Source organism: Sturnira hondurensis, unplaced genomic scaffold (assembly GCF_014824575.4).
Source record: "Sturnira hondurensis isolate 20B ecotype Veracruz unplaced genomic scaffold, ASM1482457v3 Scaffold0022017, whole genome shotgun sequence".
Classification (NCBI taxonomy): Eukaryota; Metazoa; Chordata; class Mammalia; order Chiroptera; family Phyllostomidae; genus Sturnira; species Sturnira hondurensis.
The window spans coordinates 9,309,388-9,333,871 of record NW_028094648.1 but is presented as its reverse complement, the minus strand read 5'-3'; the positions used below and the strand labels follow the sequence as shown (position 1 = coordinate 9,333,871).

General features: G+C 38.5%; 1 protein-coding gene across 1 annotated transcript in view; it reads left to right on the top strand.

Annotated features, from left to right (window-relative positions):
• The window catches only part of GABRB1 (gamma-aminobutyric acid type A receptor subunit beta1), a 327,784-nt gene that overhangs the window by 239,387 nt on the left and 63,913 nt on the right, over positions 1-24,484 (top strand). Inside the window, exon 5 of the mRNA XM_037034178.1 lies at positions 1,593-1,675. Coding sequence (XP_036890073.1) covers positions 1,593-1,675 — 83 coding nt within the window. The remainder of the gene's footprint in view (positions 1-1,592; positions 1,676-24,484) is intronic.

Sequence of the window (24,484 nt, the reverse complement as noted above, 5' to 3'; positions counted from 1 at the left end):
TTTGTTCGTATTTCATTTGTATTTTATATATTCAGCTTCTGTGTATGATTTGATTCGTTAATGTTTTTCTCAAAGAAAAAAAGTTACCATTGTAGCCAAGTTTCTCAGCCTTGACACTCTGACATTTTGAAGTGCAATTATTTATCACTGGGGACTTCCCTGGTCATCACAGTGTGCTTAGCGGTATCCCTGGCCTCCAGCAACTGGATGTGAGCACCGAGCCTCCACCACCAGTCAATCAGAAAATGCCTATAGACATTGCCGAATGTCCCCTGTGGGGAAAATTACCCACTGCCACAGTCGTGGCATCACAGGACTGGCCACACTTTAGGAATTCACAGATCACATTCACATCTTCAGAGTTTCTATTCATACACAGCTGTTGAACTAATACTATAGAAAAGTAGATAATTTCTAAAGTGTTTTCAAATATGTATTGTACTGCCTTATTAAGAGTGTTTCAAACACCATGCAGGCCATAAAAATAATGTTGTACAATTGTATTTTCAGAAAACAAAAGATATGCAGATTATTTTAAGTGAAAAAAATTAATCAATTCATGTAACTATGACAGCAGAAAGTGAAAAGGAATCTAGTAAAATCATGTTGCCGACTTGTGCTGACTTTTGGAATACAACTAGTCTTCAAATCTTTTAAAACACTTTGAAGAAATTTTTTAAATTAAACTTGAAATGTATTTTTTGCTCTTGCCTGTGGCTCAAATACATCTGATTCAACTGACCAACATCCTGCCTGAGAAAGGCTTCAAAGGGAATATCTCAGTGCTCATCCTGTAAATGTTCATTTTCCACGAGGAAAGCCACAGAGGACTTGGAAAGGGCTAGGGCTTTTGTAACGATGTTTTTAAGAAGAAGGTTCCTGTTAGGTCAACACACATGACCAAAATAATAACTCACCGGGGCAGCCTCAAAAACAGGAATAAAGAGTACTTTGTCAAATTTAGATACACTGTTGATGGGAGTATAAATTGGCACGACCTCTCCCAAGGGCAGTATGGCAAAAACTAAAATGCATTTACCTTTTTTCTAGCCATTTCTGTTTAAAGATAGCCCACAGCTGTCATGATACATAGTAAAGTGTGCCAGTGCATTCAGAGCCTCTTCATTCATAAAAATAAAAGACAACAATGTAAATGTCCACCAAAGGGTGACTGGGAAAATAAATTATGGTATTTCATACAACAGAACACACTGCAGTAAAAAATTTTAAGACAGCTTATTATTCACTGTAAAACCAATTCCAAGAAGCATTGTTAACACAAATAAGCATGGTCAAAACAGGGAGGCTGCCGTCTAAAAAGCATTGCCCCCAGAAGACAAAGTGGGGTCAGAGGCTTATGGAGATAAATTAAATAGCCCAAGCTCACACAACTAGTCAGTAGCAAAGAAAGACTTCAATTCAATCGGCCGGCTTTCAAAAATTTTAACCACAAAAATGTTCATGCACCTTGGTAAACATGATGCATGTTCCATTTCCAGGCTTCAGGACTGGGAAGCCTGGAAATGGAAGCCATCATCCTTTTCTGATGCTATCTTTCATGATGCTGTCTTTTCTCTCTCTCCTCCTGACAGCATCACAACCACAGCTGCGTGTATGATGGACCTGCGAAGATACCCTCTGGATGAACAAAACTGCACCCTGGAGATTGAAAGCTGTGAGTTCCTTGGACAGGGGAATGAGAAAAAGGGGGCTTGCTAAATTCAACCTCGCACCGAATAATTGGTACTAGGATCTTTCAGCTAGACTATGCTACCAGCTTTTTAAGGGTTTCCCAGGCTAGTGACTTTCTCCCTGTTATTGGTGGCTCCAGGGTCATTTCAATGCTGTTAGATTTTTGAACCATTAGAAAAAGTCTACTTAGTTTGGCTGGATGATTTATGAACTCATTTTTTCTCATCAGAGTGGAGCCTCTCCCAAAGTGTTCTAATACCCAAGCTGCCTTAACAAGAGAGGAGAAACATTTAATACGTGAAGACTTTGTGAGACTGTTTTTTATTCAGTCTGTCGACCTGAAGGATTATAAGTTGTCATCTTTTAGCAACACACTGCAGTAGAGTCTCGTGTGCTTTTGTCTTTCTTCATAGGAAGAACAGACCTTCATGAGGCTTGTGCATTGGGTCAAAGACTCTATGTGTTTCGGGTCTAGTGACCAATTTTGGTTTGTTCTCTTGGGCAGTTTTTTCCTGATTGCTTTCTTAACAATTTAGTAGTTGAGTCGATAAGATTTAACCTGATTGATTATCTTTGTTTAATTGTTTCACAGACATCAATAAGCAGACAATTGATCCCATTTATTGTAAATACCAGGCCCGGGCCATTTCCTAATTTTTAAGGGGAACAGAAAGGTGCAGTAGCTAATTCAGAGCACTGCAATACCATCTAATATAATGCAAACAATAGACAGATTTATTTAAACTATCTAAAACACTTCCAAAATTTAAACATCAAAACAGTAAAAAAAAAGGGAAAAATTTAGGTGACCTCATAGCATTATTAAAGACTAAATGTCCCTGGCTGGCACAGCTCAGTGGATTGAGCATGGGCCTGAGAACCAAAGGATCACGTACAATTCCCAGTCAGGGCACATGCCTGGGTTGCAGGCCAGTTCCCAGCAGGGGACGCACAAGAGGCAACCATACATTGATATTTCTCTCCCTCTCTCCTTCCCTTCCCTTCTAAAAATAGATAAATTCTTTTTAAAAAATAAAAAATAAAGAGTAAATGTACTCCCAACTGTCTGATTATTAATTATATCAATTTTCTAGTTTTACTGAATAGAGACACAGAAATAGATAAAGATGCTTACGTAGCTGTAGCCATAGATTCAGACACAGACGTTGCTCTACTAAAACTAGACACTAGAGTGATTTTAAAATGACATAAATAAGTTGATTGATAGGTGTTTGTACATGAAAGTACTGACGATGGCTTTTGGTTTAAATGCCAGTGACAACCAAATTCAAAAGGCAGAAACAAAATATGAACCCAATTATTTCTTAATGGCCAGTGGTATTTTATAAATAAGGCAGAACTTAACCTAAGCAAGTAAACTATCACCTTTGGAACTGGCATGGAAAGAAGTTAACTCACTGGTTTCTCCACGTGGGTCGCCGTTTACCCTTGACACGTCTTCCATTGACTATGAATTTGTACCTTTGCCTCTGCCGGACAGCAGTGAGATATGACAGCCTCTCAACATTCAAAGATCTTGTGGTTTACATCATTCATTTTAAAAATTCATGAGTTTGATGACAAGTATTGAATTTATTCTGTGTTGTAAATTATCAAGCTTTAAAATTATCAGCATTTATTTTCTCCTAAAATGCATATTTTATTTTATAATAGATATTGAGGGGTTTTTTTTCTGTTATTATCAATTATATTTTTCTTTAAGCAGGCAATTTACTTTATTCACATTTAGGAAATAGACGACTTTTAGGTCCATTTATCATATCACATAATGACTAAAACAGAACTATAAATGAAGCAGAAACAAAATGTAATTTTTGTGGGGCAGAGAGGGGGACGTACAGACAGCCAGATAGCCCAAAACAATCATGAAGTACGTGTCAGGTGACAGTTTGTGACTCAGGCATCTGACAATCCCTGAGGCCATTCAGTAAGATGCAGTCAGCTGTGTGGACAGACGGGTGAGGCAGACTAACTAGGACCCTAAAGTCGGCTAATATGTAGGATTTGCGGACAGATGCTGGACATCATCAAAGTGACCAAACAGCAGGTCGCAGAACTCTAGTCCCTAAAGATATGACCCGAAGCAAAACAAAAATTCGGGTCTGTAAGAATCTGTATAATGAGGACTTTATAATGGTAGAAACTGAGAGAAAGGGGGAGAAATACAGAACTGCCTTCTACTTGCCAGACCGAAGCTGGGCATTAATCTAACCCCTCTGTAACATAAGTATTTCGAACAACATTTGCGAGATGATGTATCTGAGGGTCATAGAAATAAAACAACTTACCCAGGGCCACAGGACAAGGACAGTGGTGAAGCGTGGAGCCAAACCCAAGTAATCCCACTGTGACTACGATCAACAGGTGAGCAGGGAGCAGAACGTCAATGATTAGAAGTACGCACCAACTGGAACCACTCTCAAGTAGGCTGAGGATACTGAGTCAACCAAAAACTGGTCTGTATTAACTGAATTATCCCTAATAAAGGTTCATAGAGCCCAAAATAGATAAATCAATGTAAAGAGATCTTAAACATTAAGAGGAATAACTTCAAACAACAAAGTAACATATGGCAATAATGTGGAGTTTAAGTGAGCTTTGCTTGTTCCTGCATAAGTACACAATCAATACATTAATATTCTATATTAATAAATATAGAATCTATTATTCATCTATTTTAGCTCTTTACTATGAAACAGGTGTTGCATTATTTGCTGAAGCAGCTCTCCCTGAATTTATGAGAACTATAATTGAGCTCTCAAGTGATTACAAATGAGAGGCTGTAGTGTCTGTTGAGGAATTCAAATGATAAAGTAGACATTCTACCAATGTTAGATTGAACCAATAATACTTTTGTGAACAATAGAGTAGAAATGTTACTTATCTCAGAAAGTGGACTAGTTTGTCTTCTCTTCCATCACAACCCCAAGGAGGAAGAAATGTTTTGCTTGGATAAGTCCTTGGAGAAAAATTAAAGATGGTTTACTTTTCTTTAATGTCATTTTATCAAGTAAAATTGGAAAGGCCATAAAGCCTTGTTATCTTGAAAATCTAGTTGAACTTGAACCAGATTAATAGCTTTATGGGCCTGGGATTCTATAAAAAAACAGTTAATGGCATATGGAAGAATCAATCAAGAAATTTAGTATTAAGAGCATCTGGAATTTGAAATCAATCTAACTATCATGGGAAGTTTGGATAGCCACAAGATTCCTGAAGATACAGAAGGGCTTAAGATGACAATCAGGGAATATTTGGGTGCCTGCTTCCATCTTCTGCAGCAACCATTGAGGAAGATCTTGACCCTGATCTCACCCTCTGGGGATAAGCAGTGTCACTTGTCACTGTAACCAAAAGCACTGGAGCCATTTCAGGCCTGAAATCTCTCAGTAGGCTCACCCATCGTCTTTGGAACTTCCCTATATCATCACCATTTTAAGTTAGCCCTCTGTTTTTTAGAGGAAGGGGCTCCCCGACTTCCTTTATAGCCTGACCCTAGCCCTTGTGTTCAGGATTGCATCTTTCTGCCTCCTCTGAGAATTCATTCTTTCAAGTTTACACATACTTCCACCCCCTGATCACTTACATACTCAATCACCCCCTCTGTACTAGCTCCTTATTCAGTTTAAAAACAAGCTCAAAACTCTTCTCATCACAAAACCCCTTTACCCTACCCCTATACATACCCATAAACTTCCTAATCTCTCTACTCCCTTTTTTATTCAAGCTACTTGAAATAACAGTCTGTCTTTGTTGTCTGGTACCTCAACTTCCTCTTAATCCACTGAAATCTGAAATCTGTCTATGCGTCTCTCACCTGCACTGACCCTGTTCTCAGAAAGGTCAAAATACACGTCTCTTTGCATGTCATCTTTATTCCCATGATCTCCAAATATACATCTGCAGCTCAGATCTCTTCTAAGAAACTGATGAATGTAGCACTCTTCTTGGTGTGTCTATTTTTATGTTTCAAAGGCATTTTAAACTTAATTTGCTCAAAACTTAACCATCGACTTTCCCTCCCAAATGAGTTTCCTTTCCATTCTCCTTAATCTCACGATAAAACCAGAATCCTAGGATGAATTGTTGAAATCTCCATTACATTCTTTCAAACCAATCTATTGTTAAGTACCATTCATTCTACTTGCACAGTATTTATTAAAACCTTCCACTTCTCTTCAACCTTACTGCAAACAACCACCATTACTTCTTACCAGGTCATTGTACAATAGCAGTCTTATTATTGACTTCCTTTAACTCATTGTCTACCCAGCAGCCAGAGTGATCTTTGCCAGCTATACATTGGATCATATTACTTCTATACTTAAAAGTATTCAAAGACACCCATTGCACCAAGAAAATTCTTCACACTTTCTTTTGCTATTTTATAACTTTATTCAACAATCAGCAGTTAGTTCTACAATAACCGCTTGTGTATTTTTGAAGTGGTGATGGGTACATAAGCAACCAATGTATAAATCTTGTTGGGTGAAGCTTCATCCTCATTGTGTCTTCTGAACAAGTGCGCCCAGATACAGTGTGGGACATTCTCACTCATTCGGCCTAGACAGCGTTGTTGTGTCTGTTGTCAATGCAAGCATTTGGAGTTCTCATCTCCTTCGTGGCAAGTGTCCAGATCTCTTTGAGTACCCTGCAGGCGTACTTCTTGAAACCCACTCCATGGATGTGCCTGTGAGTGTGGATGGTGTATTCTCTGGTCACTACCTCAATGATGGCAGAACGGTCCTTCCTGTCAACACCTTTTTTTATGAGGGAGCTACTATGCTGGGCCCAGGTTGCAAAGTTCCACGCTTCTTAATTTGACTCTCAGCCTCCTATGTGCTCTCCCTCCCTCGATGTCTCCCTTCTCTTCTGCAGCCATCTTTCCCTTGCCCACTAAACGGAACTACGCCACGGATTCTGTTTCCTGCAGACAGGTCTTTCTTCGATCCCACTATCATGTGGCTAAAATGTTTGGATCTATCATGGTTCTTTTGGCTTTTTTCTTCTCATTCTTCAACTCTCCCCTAAGATGGGACCTCCAATAAGAGACTCTCCTGAGAATCCAATCTAAATTGCAAACCCCAAGTTATTGTGTTTCCAAATTCTGCTAATTTCCCATGTAGCATTTAGTAGTATTTATATGCTTGTGTGTTTATTGTTTCTTCCCTCTGTGGATTACAAACCCCATGGAAAAAAGATCATTGCTTTGTTCACAACAATAATTAAAACTTAGCCTAGTACTTTATACTAAATATTTGTAGAGTGAATATATGCTAAATGACTTAGCTCCAAACTTTTCAAGTCTTAAATTTTAGAGACAAGAGTTTGGTTTCAATTTTCTCAAATAAGATTTAAGGCAGAGATTTTTCTTTTCTTGCCATAACATATTATTTTATTTGTATAATTTTCTATGTGTGCTTTAAGACTACCTCAAAATTTAAATTGTAGATGTGTCAACCAAAAGCCAAATACAGGAAGACCTAACATTTTAATTACTTTAGGAATTTTGATAGATTAGTAAATGCGATCAATTTCTATGCATTTTTTCCTTCCATTTGAGTCATTAACTGTCTATATCCCTCCTATCTGAACCACATCAAACAAAGGTAACATTTAGTGATACTTCATTGTTTTTTATTTTAAATGGTTTGTTGCCCTGGCTGGTGTGGTTCAGTGGAGTGAGTGCCAGGCCACAAACCAAAGAGTTGCCAGTTCAATTCCAGTCAGGGAACATGCCTGGGTTGCAGGCCAGGTCACCACTAGGGGGCATGTGACAGGCAACCACACATTGATGTTTCTCTCTCTCTGTCTCTGTCTCTCTCTCTGTCTCTCTCTCTCTCTTTCTCCCTCCCTTCCCCTCTCTAAAAATAAATAAATAAATAAAAATATATATTTTTAAATGTTTTGGAAACTTTTAACTTAGGCATTATCTTAGTGTATTTAATTTAGTGAATCTTTGACTCAATCTATGTCTTAGTCTCAGGATATTGTCATGTTCATTGAAATGTCTTGGTGGTAACAACATATACATACAATGTCAAGCCATAGTCATGTTTGATTATTTCCAAAGTAAAATTGGTTTTTGTTCACAAAAATAGCAATTAGTAATAAAACTGTGTCTACCTAAATAAAATGGCCTAACTAAACTATGGAAATTTTTCTGCAAAAATGTGGGGGATTTTTTGCAGAGTTGCAATGCAAAGTTATTTTATTTATTTATATTTATATATAAATATTTATTTACTATTTGTTTTTATTTATATAATTTATTTACATAACGCATTACATTAACACATAGAAGTAAAATCCAAATAAGTGCAATGTCCAGACATGAAACAGGAGCAGTTTGACAAGATTCTGTCCTGGTAAAGCCACAAGTGGAGAATTGTATCCAGTTCTTAATGCCATATTAAGGTAATTTCCTTTAGAGGAGGACGCCAAGATACCTGGAAAGAAAATTTTAGGGAGGCACCATAGCCATTTCTAGATGATTTAAATACTATGATATAGAAGAAAAACTTTAGGTTTGGTGTTGTCCAGTGTATTAGCCAGGATTCTGCAGAGAAACATAACCATTAGGACATGTAGAAAGAAAAGGAGATTTTTATAAAGAATTTATTCGTGTAATTATAGAGGCTGATCAGTCCCAAGATGTGCATAGCAAATTGGCAAACTGAAAAGCTCATGGTGTAGCTCCAGTTCAAAGTCCAGCAGGCTTGGAATTCAGGAAGACCCCATGTTTCAACGGGAGCCTGAAAGCAGGGAAAGACTGGTTATCTCAGTTCAAAGCAAGCCAGGCAGGAGGAATTCTCTCTTACTGTGAGCTTCAGTCTTCTTGTTTCACGCAGGCCAACTGCTAACTGGATGAGGCCTGCCCACATTAGGGAGGACAATCTACTTCCCTCGGTCTACCACTGTTGTTAGGTAAATGCTAATCCCTCCCCAAAATACCTTTACAGGAACAAAAAGAACAATGCTTGGTCAAACAGCTAGGCACTTCGTGGCTCACTCAAATTGACATTTAAAAGTAACCCACTCAATACTAGATTTGAACCCATTCAGTTCAATTCAATTCAACTAGCATTTCTTAACTGGTTGACTCTCTGCGTGCTGAGAGCTGCAAGCGAACAGGCAGGCAGAAGGTACAGGAAGGTAGATGTTGAATTTAAGAAAAATACTTTCCAATGAGCCAAGGAATCCATTCACAAAATAAGTCCCTTTTAAAGAAAAGACTTCCCCACCCACAGGTTAACCTTTCGACCAATTGGAAATGGCCATCTACCAGCATCAAAGTAGAAGACGCTCCCCATTTAGCTATCAGTTGACTATAGAACCTTAAAGATCTCTTTCAGTCCTAAGATCTAAATCTTTGAGAGCTTATTCAGTTTAGTTACATCACCAGTAAGTTACTTTGCGTGCTTGCTAAAAGATTCACTCAAAAGTGATCTTGATTTATAAAGGGTATTAGGATCTAGCAAACATGTTGTGAATATATGAACATATAAATACTCACAAGAAACATGAAATAGGACAATTACCAACAGAGCCTTGAATCATTCTTACTTTACTGCTGCCTGCCAAGTCATTAATTCTGATCTGAAATAATTTAAGAATAGCATCTGCAACATGCTGCACACTTTCTATTCGTGGGTGCCACACACCAAAAATAACAGAAGTAAATTGAACTTCATGAATGACTCATGGCTTTCCCTGCTTTATGTCCCCATTGTCAAGGAAATTAGCACCATTGGATATCTCCTTAGATAAATTTGGGTTTGCCATATTCAGTAGACTACTTAATGAAAATGAATATTTCACATTTATGTTCATAGAAATGTTAATGAATTTTAGTGCCTGTGGCTTTTTTGATGAGCAGAAGAGTGGGTGTAGGGAAGAAGGAAATACTTTCTGAATTAATTTATTTCTTTTTCCAGACTGCTTCTTTGAAACTGTGAAAAAACACTCTTTCTGAAAAGTCTCTGATGTTTTTAAGTTACAAAATACGAGCCAGTGAAGGAATGGAGTTCCATTTATGAAAATTAGTTTTGCAATCAACTTGACTCTAAAGTTAGACTTATAGCTGTCTACTTCAGCCCTACAGACAGCTTAAGTTTATTTCCTATATGTGAATGGATAACTAGCTGTGTAAATTGATAAGGATATCTCAGATTTACAGATTTAGATTTCTGGAAATTTCTTCCCTCCTTGGTGGTCAAATGGATGACCATTTTGCTGCCAGCTTCTTCAGAGGAAATTAAAACAAAGCTATTGTTTTTCCTAAAGGTTTTAGGTATTAGCCAAACACTTAAAGAGACATTTTATAATACAATTCTGATCTTCAAGAACTTAACGCCCTTGTTAGACTGATGGCTTTGGTTCATTTGGGATCAAAACTTGACAATAATAATAGCTAATATTTTTTAAATATTTTATTTATTTATCTTTAGAGGGGAAGGGAAGGAGAGAGGGAAAGAAATATCAATGTATGGTTGCCTCTGCCGAGGACACACAATGTATCATGTGTCCCCTCCTGGGAACTGGCCTGCAACCCAGGCATGTGCCCTGACTGGGAATCGAACAGCGATCCTCTGGTTCTAAGGCCCATGCTCAATCCACTGAGCTACACCAGCCAGGGCTAATAATAGCTAATATTTATTGATTATGTATTATGGACCAGACATTAAACAAAGATTTCCCATTGAATTTTTCAGAGGAAGAAATCAAAGCACCAAAGTAATTGTTTAATGTCACAAAACAAGTAGTCCAAATGGAATTTGAACTCAAGCAACCAGACTTGAAAATCTAATGTTTAGCCTATATAGTATAGCCTCTTAAGAGCACTTCTCCACAGTGTCCTCATAAAACTCTTCTCTTTATCTTTCTCACTGTGTATGAGTCGAGAGACTACTAGGTATGCTGTATGTGAATGCAAAGCACTCACCCAAGGACAAAGCAGGTTTTAATTGGTCCTACTTCTCTCTACTGTATGTTTCAATTCAGTTTCTCTGTGAGCACGTATTTTCTAATGTTCTTGTCAACTAAACTGAACATTGATATAATTCAAGAATAACCATTATTTTACCAGGTAACTTCTATAATTGCAACAGATGGCACAAAAGAGACATCCATTATCTTCTAAATGGCTACAGCTCCTATTTCCCACATCATTTCAGTGTTGCATTAGGCCTGACCGACCGCAGTGGTGCTGGAGTTTCAAAGTCCATTCATTCCTCATAATTGTATCCCGTGAACACCTATGATCTTGGAAATGGACGTATTCTCTTGAGAGGTCTTGACTCGGATTGTTCTGTGTACCACATCCACATGGGAACCATGTGAGGATATACATAGTTACTTTTCATTCAGGTGTCAATTTCAACATTCAAATTGCTTTATTCTTATCTTGAAGATCAAAGATTTTTAAAGGAGGGTTTTAAAAATACTGATAGCGTGACCCCATCCTGAACTAAAAACAGAATTTGTGACAGGTGCCCTTGCAAAGCATTTTTTAAGCTCTCCAGGTGATTTCAATATGCAGCCGAGTTGGACAGGCACTGCTTTCAGGCAGCCACACTTTGAATTTTTTCTCCTCTCTTTTTCTAACAGACCCAGTTCTCTAAATGGGAAGCGGAATAGAAACAGAAATGAGAGAAGAAAGTACAGCAGAGAACAGAAAATAGCATGATTTTCAAAGAAAAGAATCATTGAAATGATCAAAGGAGAAAATTTAAACTACCCTTTCTTTTATCTTCTCTGGCAGAAGGCTCCATTTTTTTCCTTTTTATTTAAAAGTGCACATTTTGAAATAAATAGGTAGACCAGTAGACCTTGGCATCAAGTGCTTAAACTAGATATTCAAATCCATATAATAATAGGTCAAGTTGTTACTACTCTACTTTAAAAGCCCCAATATAAATACCACATATTAATATGGATGCAATCAATGAAACATTTATTTGTATAATGATGCTGTCTGTGGAAAACTGAGTTATCTATTTGGAAGAGAAAGAACATCAAACGTCCTTAGTAACATTCTCTATCATGTTAAGTCAAAAAAAGTAGGTAAAATTTACACTTGAATAAATGAATTAAACAGGAAAAGTTTAATCAAGCTAAAATCAAAAACAGTCTATTTGTTTCACCCATAAAAATAATATAATAACAACCTTTGGATTGGTCCTTATCTCCCCATACCCTGTCCCACGAGTATGGAGTGTGGCCATTTGGTGGTATAAAAGGGCAGGTTTGTCCCGGACCGCTCACTGGATGTCTGCATTGACTTTAAGAAGATTGTTTTCTCAGCACTTCGATCCTGTAAACGTACAATTCAGACAAAAAAAAAGTCACTGAGTAGAGCCAAGCGGTTGCCTGCTCTTACCTTAGAAATTCTCAGAGTAAAAACCCATCACTTACCTGCAGCTCCCTGTGCTCCTTGTCAAATGCTCTGCACTTAAGGACATTCACGTGCTTAAAGGATCTTGTTAAAATGCATTCTGGTTTAATGAGCTTAGCCCGCGGCCCTGGAGTCCGCATTTCTACTGTGACCTGGTGATACATATGCTATTGGCCCATGAGCCACACTGGGTAGTAAGAATCTGGGATAAGTAAAAAACAAACAAACAAAAAAATCCCTGTCTCACCTGTACTCCTCAATCTACTTTCCCAGCGTGTTTGCTTCCTACTGAGATTTAAATAATTAACTAAAAGCCTTTGTTACACTGTTTGCTCAGCACTCGATTCAGGAATTCTGAGTTTTAAACTGACTGAGGTAGAAAAGTCATTTTCAAGTGACGTGAATGACTCCAAAACACTGGAATCTGAATAGCTCGGATTTCCTTAAATACCCATGTAACCTCTGTGGCTTACTCCTGTGGGAGATTCCAGGTGCAGTATGTCATTAGTACTACTCTGAAGCCCACCTTAAAAATGATACTTGGGAAAATATTTTATATGTGGAAAGGATTTAATTTAATAAAGGAAAAATAATGTAAGATATTCTAATGATCTTATTCGACTCTCTGTTCATTAAGGAGAGGTTTTTAGTGGAAGGGGCATATTGCTAACTAGACTTCCGGGTTGAATGAGTCATTCTGAAAAACACAAGTTTCCCAAACTTTATTTTAATTATTTGGATGTGAATCTTACTCAGTAGAGAAGTCCAAAAAATAATTTATTCTTTTTGGATGATTCTGGGATATAAGGGAGCATTTTTCACGATGTGCTGGAGCTGCAGCCTCACCGGAAGCAAAGGCGGATACAGGGGGTTTGCACTCTGATCCTCTCCGTGACCTGAAGACCTGCTTTTTTGTGAGTGCCTTTCCAGAAGGAGTGATGAAAGCTCCTTTCTTCATAATTAACATGTCAGCCAAAAAATGTCCATCCCTATTCAGTTAGGCATATTTTTCTAACTCAAGACAAAGGTGTTTTCCTGGCATAGTTCTCATTTTTAAGTAATCTAATCTCTTTTTTAGAAATCAGTATTAGCTCTATCATAAATCATTAGCTTCAAATTCTCAGCCATTGTCCAGATCCTTCGTGTTCACCTCCTCATCACTGACTTCATCCTGGTTGCCATGGTGACGGATTCTCAAGTCACCTGCTCAGTATCCATTCCTGAGTTATAAGGGTTTTCTACATGTCATACCCTACCCATACTGTTTCTGCCATTATTTTATCTCTTCTTCTTTAAATTTGTGCGTGCTACCTATGGCAAAACAGTATCTTGTTCTTTTAGGGAAGATATTTTACATAATTGTCATCTAATATTAGATTGGAAATATTAAGAAGTGCCTCCTCCAAGAAATGCAAAATGATACTCACCCTATTGTCTTCCTGATTATTGACTTCAGACCTTTTTTCTAGTAACACAATCAGAAGGTCAAGCCTGACTTTGCTAAAGTTTTCATTTCCTGAGCAGTCTGTATACTTATAATAAAACTAAATTTTCTTCCTTTGTTGCATGACCTTTAAGAAGTATCTTTCTACTACTGTGATTCCTGGTTACAGTTACGCTTCTAAAATTTTACTTTGAAGAGAATTTCATTCATAAACAATATTATAAACTCTATATTTTGTTCCATTTGGGAAATAATAATAATAATGATGGTAATGGTAATAATAATAGCAGAATTTCTGGGATATAAGTAGCAAAAACTAAAGCCAAGCCATGCTGAGATAGAATGTCTCAGATACTATGTTCACTTGCCAAAATTTAAACCATAAAAAAGGCAATCTACCTGCATCAAGGCAAGCTCAACATATAGCTCACCTAGGTCAAGGTGAGCTATATGTTGAGTATACCTGCAGGCATGAATGCATGCCAAAAGTTTAAGCATGACAAAGATGGCACAGGACACCAGCTCTGAGAATTACACTACACATCAGTCCAACAGAATTCACACAGTAAGCATTCTTTTCTGGTACTTTTTTTCTTAGTCCAGATCTAATTTTTTACCTAAGGTGAAGTGGAGGAAATGAACATGGCAGAAAAAAAGACCAAAGACAACATCTGGTGTGCAGAAAAATAATCTGTAGGCATGTCAGATTCACAGAGAACTAGGACAGGAGCATGTAGGTAAAAGGAAGGTAAGTAGACAGAGAAAGATTAGTTAATCTTGGATTGGCAGGTGACGAGGGTAAGGTGATACCAGAGCCAAAGTTAGAGGTCTTTAGAAAGAAGGGAGGGAGAATGGTCTAGATGGGACAATGAGAAGCACAGAGTCACTTAATAGGTCTCCCAGGCCCAACACCAGAGGTTTAGGGGGAAAAGCAGCCAGTATTTGAGAGGGCTCTTGGGTAAGCTGTGTTTGTCAGGGAGAGCAAGGTTTCAGTGACAGTACAAAGTGAGGACCAGGAGGCCAAAGACAAAGAGGAATTTGCTTCTGCCAGACAGTGCATTTCATTGGGATGGGGAGAGGGGGTGGAAATCATGGAGGTCTAGGAAGTGGGAAAAGAACCAATGTATAGATCTTTATGTGACCTCGTTATGACAACATGCACTGTGCTTAGCTCATTTTAACTACTCGGTAAACTGTGGTCACAACTATCATCTAAGTCAAGGGCAATCAGATGTCCGTTCCCCCCCAAAGCTGAACTGCTCCAACTTCTGTATGTTGAGTGCTGCTCTTCTTCAGTTTTGTCACCTTTGGCATCACTCTGTTGTTGCCACTGTTGCTGTCGATGTCCTCATCACTCTCCCTTCTTCATTTCTAACCATGAGCTACCATCTCTTGGATTCTACCTAAAAAGCCAAGCTTTTCGTATGTCCCCAGACAATCAAAGCTCTCTTCTCCCCTGCTCCTGAGCTGACTGATGACAATGCTGGGACCAGCCACTGGTCTTGCTCTCCGTGGCTCTATTTGTCTATTTCTAGGTTCTCACGGCTTTCTGATTCTTTCATCATATACAAGTGTTTACTGGGCACACACCATCTCTGACAGTGTCAGAACTTCTAGACCGACAGGGTGGCTGTATTGTAGTCTGCAAAGGCTTCATTCCTAAAGCAGCCTTTGGACGGAAGCACTAACGCCATTCTCAAGAGTTTCAGATTATTAGAAATGAGATCATTGACCAGCAGCTAGAGAAACATCCTGTTGATATTTTAACTTAACACTGATGTCCAGTGCACTGTCTTAGGATCACGGGCGAGTGGCTTAATTTCTTTCAGGCTAACTTGGGATCACTTGAAGGGACCCTTTCTTGGACACTTGGACATTTGAAGGCACGTCTTTCTTCCTGTCGTTGGCAGCTTAAATACAGCTGCTGGTTTCGGCATCTCACTGTTAAACAGACTACTTTTCAACGTTATTTCCTGTGCTGTATGAAGGAAGCACCATGAAAATGATCAACTCAGCCTGCTTTATAGACAAAGAAGTGATGTGACAAAGAGTTTAACCCCGTCCCTCTCCCCAATTCTCAGGAAGGAAATGTTTAGTATTTGTTGCCTTTGAAGAACTGTGACCCCTACACAACTATAGATAAAGCCTCCATCTCCTTAAGGGCGGAAAAAGGGGAAGGGGATCCATCTGTTGGTACATCTGTAGAAAAGTGTCCCTTCATGGGTTTAAGAGGCCAATCTCTAGCTTAGAGTCTGGGGAATCATGCAGAATATCAGAAAAAAGTACTTGTCAGTAATTCAGATACTCATACTTTATTCATTTACTCACATTCCCTAGAGTCTTTACCACAGATTGTGAATTGTTCCAGAAAAAAACAAAGCTCCGCACAGATGTACTTACACACGATTATAGGGGAACAGAAAATAACCAAAACAAAGTCACTAACATAAAATATAATGCAGGGGCACCACATGCTGTGGCAAGCACACTGAAGAAAAAAACTGATGGAACCTTGGAGAGGTACATGTGGTGCGTATGTGCAGACACACACATACACTGTTTTGGATGGGGAAGTTATGAAAAGTTAATAATTTATCGCTGCTCAAGGGAAGATAAGCTGGAGTGTGTCTACATTTCATGAACCTGAAAACCAGCACTGAGGTGTTGAGAGAGCTGTTCAGTGCCACCAGGATACACAGCCATTCTGAACGGGTGGCTCCTGTCTTCTTCCCTGGCTTGAACTACAGCTCTGACTCTCCTCAGTGCAATGAATTAAAAGGGTCTGCTTGACCCAAGGGGAGGGGGGAGGAAATTTCAGGGGAAAAGGGAAGGGGTTTGCAGAAACAAGTATGGGGGACACACGGATGGAAACAAGGGGGACTAGAAACAGGAGGGAGGTTGGGAAGGCCGAGGGAGTGGGCTGGGGTGGGAGTAAAAGGCAGAAAACCGTACTTGAATAACAATTTAAAAATAAATAAATATATATAAATAAAAATTTAAAAAACACAACTTGAACATTAGAAGCCACATTTTTCATTAAGATCCCTATTTTGATATTAAAAGAACCATTTTCTTAAAAAAAAAGAACCATTTTCTCAAATTAAAATATTTATTTATTTATTTTTCAATTACAGGTGACATTCAATATTATATTAGTTCAGAGACACAGCCTAGTGTTCAGGCGTTTGCATACATTATAAAGTGATCTCCTCAGTAAGTATAATACCCACCTGGCACCATACATAGGTACTACAATTTTTGGACGATATTGTCAGAAAGGTTCCCACTGTTGTTCCATGGAGTCTCAGCCCCACAGTACAATGTCCTCCTCTCAGCCAGTGGCCCGATGACAGGCCACGCTGGGCTCGGTCTCCCGGTGGCGGGCATGCCCCCACTGACCACCACGTGTCCCCTCGGGGGTGATAGAAAAGCCCCAGTGCTGTGGAAGTTGCTTTTATTAAATCTTTACTGGTCTCCATTATTATTCTCCGTAATAATCTCCATTATTTGCATCTGACTAATTCCAAATGCGAGATTCCTTAGGAAATAATGATGCACCTGTACATGAAATCCTTTCAAACATTTTCATTTGAGTCCCACACCCACCCATAAGGAAAGAAAGTCAGAAAGTTGTCAGGACTCCCGTCGTGCGGCTGCAATCACCACGCTCAAGAGAAGGGAGATGAATTTGCCAAAAATACAGGGTGAGAAAGTGGCTGAGCGCAAACTCAGTTATGGACCATGTGAGTTTCAAATCTGTCCCCTTCACCGCAGGAAGTGCTGCCGAATTGAGCCAGGTTCTCCTGAAAGAGCGAAATAAGACTCTGGAAAACTTCATGGGCTTTTTTAGTTCTCAAGGGCTTTTGTGAATGCTGAAAAGTAACAGATTACTAAATAATCTCTAAATCTATTTTAAAAAATACTATGGTTTTTCCCAAAGCACTAACTATAACTGTTTATATGAATACATTCAGTTACACCTGAATATCCCTGAATTTAACATGTGATATTTTCTTGCTAGTCAAGGTTCTGCTGAGGAAACATAAAAACCGCTCAATATAGTGAAAATAGTAAAGGTGTTAATATAGAAAACTACTAAGAACATACACAAAGATTGGAAAAGCTGGCCGGCAGAGGTCAAAGAGATCGACCTCTGCCATTTCGGCCGGAAGCACTCAGGCAGGGGAGGCAGAAACACTCAAGGACCTCTGGGAAGCTCCCATCCTTTGCCTCTCTCTCTACAGCAGGCAGGGGTACTCAAGAACCCCCCAGCACGCCGCTGTAAATCTCCTATCTGCTCACACCTCTCCAGAAAATAACGGCCTCTACTTCACCATCATCTGAATTTGGTGCCAATACCTCTCTCTGGAAAACTCTAACCTGAAGAAGGAGATTCTGAAAAAATTGTTTCTAGAACCTCTCCAGTGGTACTTGGGATGGTGACAGACAACAAGCAACCTAACACAGACACATCAAAGTGACGGCCCAATTTCATGTTTCATTATTTTTAAGTTTTCTGAAGCACAATAGAGAGTCTGGTGTTGTAACTGACACAGTAAAAGAGCAAGCCACATAGACAAGGAGGCTAGCTCACCGTTCATCCAGCTTCTCCTCCGTGTAGTCAATAAATGTTTGATAGAACTTTGTATACGCAATGAACCAAGCAGACATGGACCCAGCCCTTGTGGAGCCCACATCTCAATAACACTTTGTCCTCAACTTCACTGACTTTGCGTTTGGGGAGGATGCATGGGTCCTGGAGACATTCACAAGTGAGGAGAATAGCAAGTGCTAAGATTGCTTCGGACGTCTTAATGACTAACTTTGCAGAACTGTCCAGTTTAGTCAGAACAGCAATTCAACACACCCACGGGGCCATCAGATGTCATTTCTTGATTCACAGCTCTCAGGAAGCTATCACAATAACCCCCAGCATCGGTAGAGTGCTTTGTACCTGCCAAAAGGTGTTCTCCAGCTTTGTCTTGTTTGACCCTCCCGACACATCTGGCAGCTATGGGCAAACAATTTTTCTATTTCTATTAATAAAAATGAAAGGCATAGAAGAGGTAAATAAATTATTTATGTAATTATTGACCAAATGAAGCTGAAACTAGCTCTTGTCTTTCCATTTAAGGCCCTTCTACAGCCTCGCACTGTCTTTTTTTAATAAAATAACTAAAATCAGCACTTGCTATATATGAAATTATAGAATTAAAAAGACTCTTGCCTTCTAAATTGATTTTATGGCCCACTGGTATTTATTTTTCCAGCTCACATTCTGGAGAGAAGAGTCTGAAAGTGTCTTCTTTGCTTAATGGAAAAATGAGCAAGTCTTCCTTGCACAGAGCCCTTCCTCCATGGACATCCTCTGCAATAAATAGGCCGCCTGCTCACACTATTATCTACGAGTCGTTTATTAAGTCAGATCTGTCCTAAAACGTCTGTGTCTGGCAAAAGTCCTTTTCGAGAACGCAAGCTTTTATGACAGATCATAGAACAAGAGAGGATACTAAGGTTTATTTAGGCCAATTCTCTCCTATAGAGATGAGGAGGGTGAAATCCTTAAGGCTCAATGACATAGAGGTCAAAAACACACAAGCAGTTTTTTAGAAGCAAATCTGGGTGCAGAAGTCTAGTGTAAGGACTCAATGAGTTATTGCGCTGCCAGTATGTATGGGATGGAGGTCTATTAAGAAATTTTAAGACTATTCTCTGGCTTAACATCAAGTTGTGCGGACATGAAACAATGAAAGAGGAACCCAAGGAGAGAAATAATTGCTAAACAATGGTCTATAAGTCATAATTGCTATAATTCACTGAAGAAATAGATCACGAATTTATTTTTAATCTCTACCACAAAAGATGTAAGGCACTTTACACAAAAATACTTTCAATGCAAAAGGATTAAAGTAAGCAGGTGTGGTGACCAAGGTAAAGGGAAATTAAAGGCAGAAAAATAGTAAAGCCATATCTGTTCTTAAGGGTAAAGTATACAGTTAAAGGAAGTGGACCCAGATTCACCATTAAGTCTTCCAAGGCAAAGTAAACACAATTGACTTATGAGGTTCAAATTTTCCATAAGACAAACCTAATTTACAGTATTACTTCTCCAGTAGGTATTCGGAGAAAGAGCTCCAAGTTTTCTCTAGTCTTTTCTCACACAATCCATCAATGTAGGCCACTGGCATATTACCAAAGTAAATTCGGTAAAGCAATTCTATTTAATCCAAAATGATGTTGCCGAAGGATCCAGCAATATTGTGGTCTCTCTCAATTCATCATTCAGGGTATGGAGAGAAATGAATTACCTTACCCTCAAGTATTTCTTCCAAACATTCTTTATGACAATATTGAAAGTAAGGAGCTCAACATTGCAATGTCTGGCAAGTGCCTGTGGTGTAGGCTGGTGGTTGGCTGGTGGTTGCTCCACAAGCTTGGAGAATCAGCCAAGCAGAGGTGAGGTTCATTAAGGGTATCTGTGAAAATGTAGGAGCCTAATTGTCCTGTTTAATGCCTTTGTTCAGGGCTGATAAGGTCAGAATCACACTACCCAAATTGAAAAAGGGTTTAGGGGGATTGTTCTGGGTCAAGAGTAGAACAGATCTGAGATCAGACGTTAGAGAATTTAGGAATGGCTTCCTGGCAGAGATGGAACTTAAACTTGGACAAGGAGTAAAGATGAGGAAATTTAGACTAGAAAAAATCCATGTGACCACATGGAGAGGTTGCAGGTGGAGACAAGTAGATTTGCCATTAAAATTTGTGAATTTAAAATGCAGAAACAGAGGAGCAAATTTAAGCAGAAAGCTTGATCTTGTTATGGAAATATTGCCAGTAAAAAGTTTTTAAATTTAATATGACAGCACTGGTTTGATAGGATTTTCATCCATTGAATCCAATAAGTGGCTTTGTTTTGATGACCTTTGCTAATTTGTTGAGCTCCATGAGAACCCCCAGCAGACTTTCTAATAGTTCCAAAGCTAAAAATAATGACCTCACTGAAGATTCTGTCAGCTGTTCTGATTCAGAGAATGGCTAACTAAGACTGATGGACTCTGGGTCCACAATGAGGCTCAGAAATTGGAGGCCTGGTATGTCTCGTATATACCAGAAAACAATGCCTATGCTTACTAGGGATCATACGTGGGGTCAGAGGGAGAAAAAAAGACTACCTTTTTATAAATAAAGATTGTAATTACATTAATATTGACTGTAGGCTATGTGCCAGGAACTGTGCTTTGCATGTGGTACGTATTTCGTATCATCCTCACAACCTCTTCACTAGATGTCCTCAACAACACTAGATGTGGTAACAAAGGCTCTGAAACTGTAAGTAACTTGCTCAAAGTTACACAGCTAGTTAATACCGAAGACTTTGAATCCAGGTCTCTCTGACTCAAAAGTTCATGATTTTTTTTAACTTATGATTCCACATAACATAGATTCTCAGCTTTTGAAGACTATTGCTTTATATTACTAAAGCACTTTGGTTGACAGCATAAAGCGCAACAAAGAAAAGCAATTCCTAGGAGAAGAATCGTGGAATATTAAGGATAACTGAGGTTCGATTCCCAGTCAGGGCACATGCCTGGGTGGCAGGCCAGTTCCCTGCAGGCCAAGTCCCAGCAGGGGATGAACGAAAGGCAACCATACATTGATGTTTCTCTCCCTCTTTCCTTCCCCTCTAAAGATAAATAAATAAATTAAAGCTTTAAAGAAAAAAAAACCAGGATAACTGAGGATCTGTAGAATTATTACCTCAATCCTCTAATTCTGGACGTGAGATACTAAACAAAAGCATTCCACAGGGGTGCTCCTGGTTAAAGGGGAATCAGGCCATTCCAGTTCACCGTGCTCAACATTGCCCCCTGCCGTCTTCTCGGGGGCAGGTCAACAATTGTAGAGATGGGAAAAGAACTGAACCTGGGTGTATGAAAGGAAACCTAAACACTACTGTATTTGGTCAGGCAACCCATGGTATCATACGGTTAAGGTACTATAAGCTTTGTTAACAAAAACACCCTGAAGACCAAGGAGATATTAAAGGGTGATTGTTTGTCATTTGCAGGGCAAAATATCAACATACAGAGAAAGTTGTGTGTAACTAAGTGGAAATCAAACTTACTGATCTGTTTTAGGCCACCACCCCTTACACTTTGGCAATCAGCATTAGCACAGCTAGTTTTCATGACGGTATTTAAAATTTCTTGAAATCTTCTTAAGTGTCAATGAGATATCTTCAGCCTGTTACTGCCACTCAGCATTCTGATTAATGAACCCATCAATCTATATGGTGTCTCTCAGCGCCTGATCATTTATCAACACTATCATAATTTACACCAGACCTTACCAAAACATATGGCCTTCTTCCTTCCCTGAACAATTAAATATCTTCTCTTGAAAACATAAGTGATTTCTAGAATTGACATCCAATAATCAGAAATGTTTGGTTAACTAAATTATTTCAGCAAACGATTCGGTCTTCTGCGTGGTGCCTGGTATTGTGCTAGATGAGAGCGGTGAGTTGAAGTAGAAAGTTTCCTGTCCTCCCTAAAGGAGCTTCCAGGCAAGGGAGGGAGAGAGGCACTTAACAGAGACTTGCACCATTAAATGTAAACATTGAAAAAAAAGTAATCTAATTCTTATATGCTTTAAAAATTTTAAACTAATGAAGTTTATATATAATTTAATTAAACATCTGTAATTTTGTTAAAAAAGTAAATATTTAATGCTGCTATTAAAGGGTAAATTAAACTATTTATGCTACTCAAACGTAAATTAAGGGAATTGGATTTAGGGAGGTCAAGAGAGTTTCCTTGAGAATGGGTCTATTGTTTAAAGATCTAAAGAATGAATAAGAAGTTAACTAGGCAAAGAAGGGAAGAATGCACATTCCAGGCATAGAGAACAGTAAATACAAGGCCTGTGCCCAGAGGGATCTTGGCAAACATGAGGTTGTAGTAGCAAGAGAGAGAAAAAGATCGTGGTGTGAGTTGAAGCTCAAGAGGTAGATTGAAGACTTAACCAGGTAGCATCTTGGGAGAGTTTTATCTTTGTCCTAAGAATGGTGGATCACTGGAAAATTTTTGAACTGAGGAAAGGAGGAGTCACATGATAAGACTTGTGTTTGAAAAATCACTCAATAGCTGTAGTGTTGAGAATAAATAGATGCAGGTGGAGAAAGCAAATAAGCCATTTTGTCAAAAATAACAGAATAGACCAGGGTGAGAGGATGCAGGCTTAAATCAGGATGAAAATGGAAGGAAGTAGATGTATGCAAGAAATAGTTAGAAGGATCTCATCTAAAAATAGATGAAACCTGGGGAAGGATTCCGTGTGAATGATAAAGATTGGGGAATGAAAGGTTACTCCTGCTATCTCCAGGGATTTTTTTGCTAATACAAGCAGATGAATAAGGATGCCATTTGCCAAATATAAGAAAGAGATGTCTAAGATTCTGAATGAGAGCCAAAAAGGAGATCACAAGTTTAACTTTGGACTTCTTGATGTATGACACATGTATACAGCACAGAGAGAGGTCTGCCCTAAAGATATAAATTTGTGAATCTTCCAAATATTTTGATGATAATTATAGCTATAGGGATGGGTGACTGTCCCCAGGCAAGTACTGCAAAGTAAGGAATGAAGAGGGTTTAGGAGGCCTGAGGAACTCCAGTACTTAATGGTTGGGTAGAATAAGGTGAGATTAGAAAGGAGACAAGGAAAAAATAGGCAGAGAAATAGGAAGAAAACTAGGAGTGTGGCATTGCAGAAGCCAGGGAAAGAAAGTAAAGTAAACCTTGGGTCCCACACCTCTGACCTGGAAAAAAGGAAAAATATATGTCTCATTAGAAAAATTATGCATGCTTCTGGTCAAGATTAAAGTGGAATACAGGAAAGAGCATGGAGTTTGAATCCTAGCTCTGATGCTAATTCTCAGACATTAGGTCTCAGTCTTTGTGGTATACTTCTGTCATCAAAATTATACAATAATGTCAGAATATGTTTACTCATGCACCTTATTGCTCTCTCACATGTAGTGGTCTTTTTTTCTGTTAGTTGTTTATCAACTTTAAAAATACCTTCTGACTTTGTATTTATGAAAATGCTAAGGATAAAATTATCTATACTTTTACAATATATTTTTGTTTATTTCTTCATACAGTATAAGAAGTTCATTTGTAAGATGGCAAGATGGCTGCAATATATTTTGTTGGTCTCAGCTAAACCAGTGCCTGAAAAAAAATGTTACTTAATATCAGTTCTTATTTTCTTATTATTTAAAATACTTCCCTCTTGGACTTAGGTTATAGGGATATACAATGAGATTTGAAGATACTCATTAATGAATACATATCACACAACCTATTAAGGACAGGATTTTCAATATATGTTTCCTTAACTAATTTAAATTTATGTGTATATTTTAATATATCTAGCCTAAATTTATTACAAAGATAACAAGCCCTACTGGCCAATCCATCTGTAGCATAGTAGATGCTACAAATATTCCTGGGTTCAATCTCAACTTTGCTACAAGGGCAGGACATCATTATGTTACTCTGATCCTCTTTTGCTTCATCTGTGAAATAGAGACAATTATCCTTATTTCATGAAGTTGCTGCAGGAAATGTAAAACACATACATGTACTCAATAAATGTTAATGCCTTCTTGACATCACAATAATAATAGGAAGCAAAGAGTAGCCTCCAGAAAATGCAAAACTTGCCACCTACAATTGTAACAAATTTTGACACTTTTAAAGCTATTAACTAGCATATGCGTATATGCCATCCAGAAAAATAATCAGATTTTTTATTATCTCCAGAGGGCTATGAACCCTGATGACATCGGTAGCACGTAGACGCTGGGTTTACAGTCACCCCACAGCCTGTGAGCTGAACATTTCATCCGTGATCTGGCAATGTGG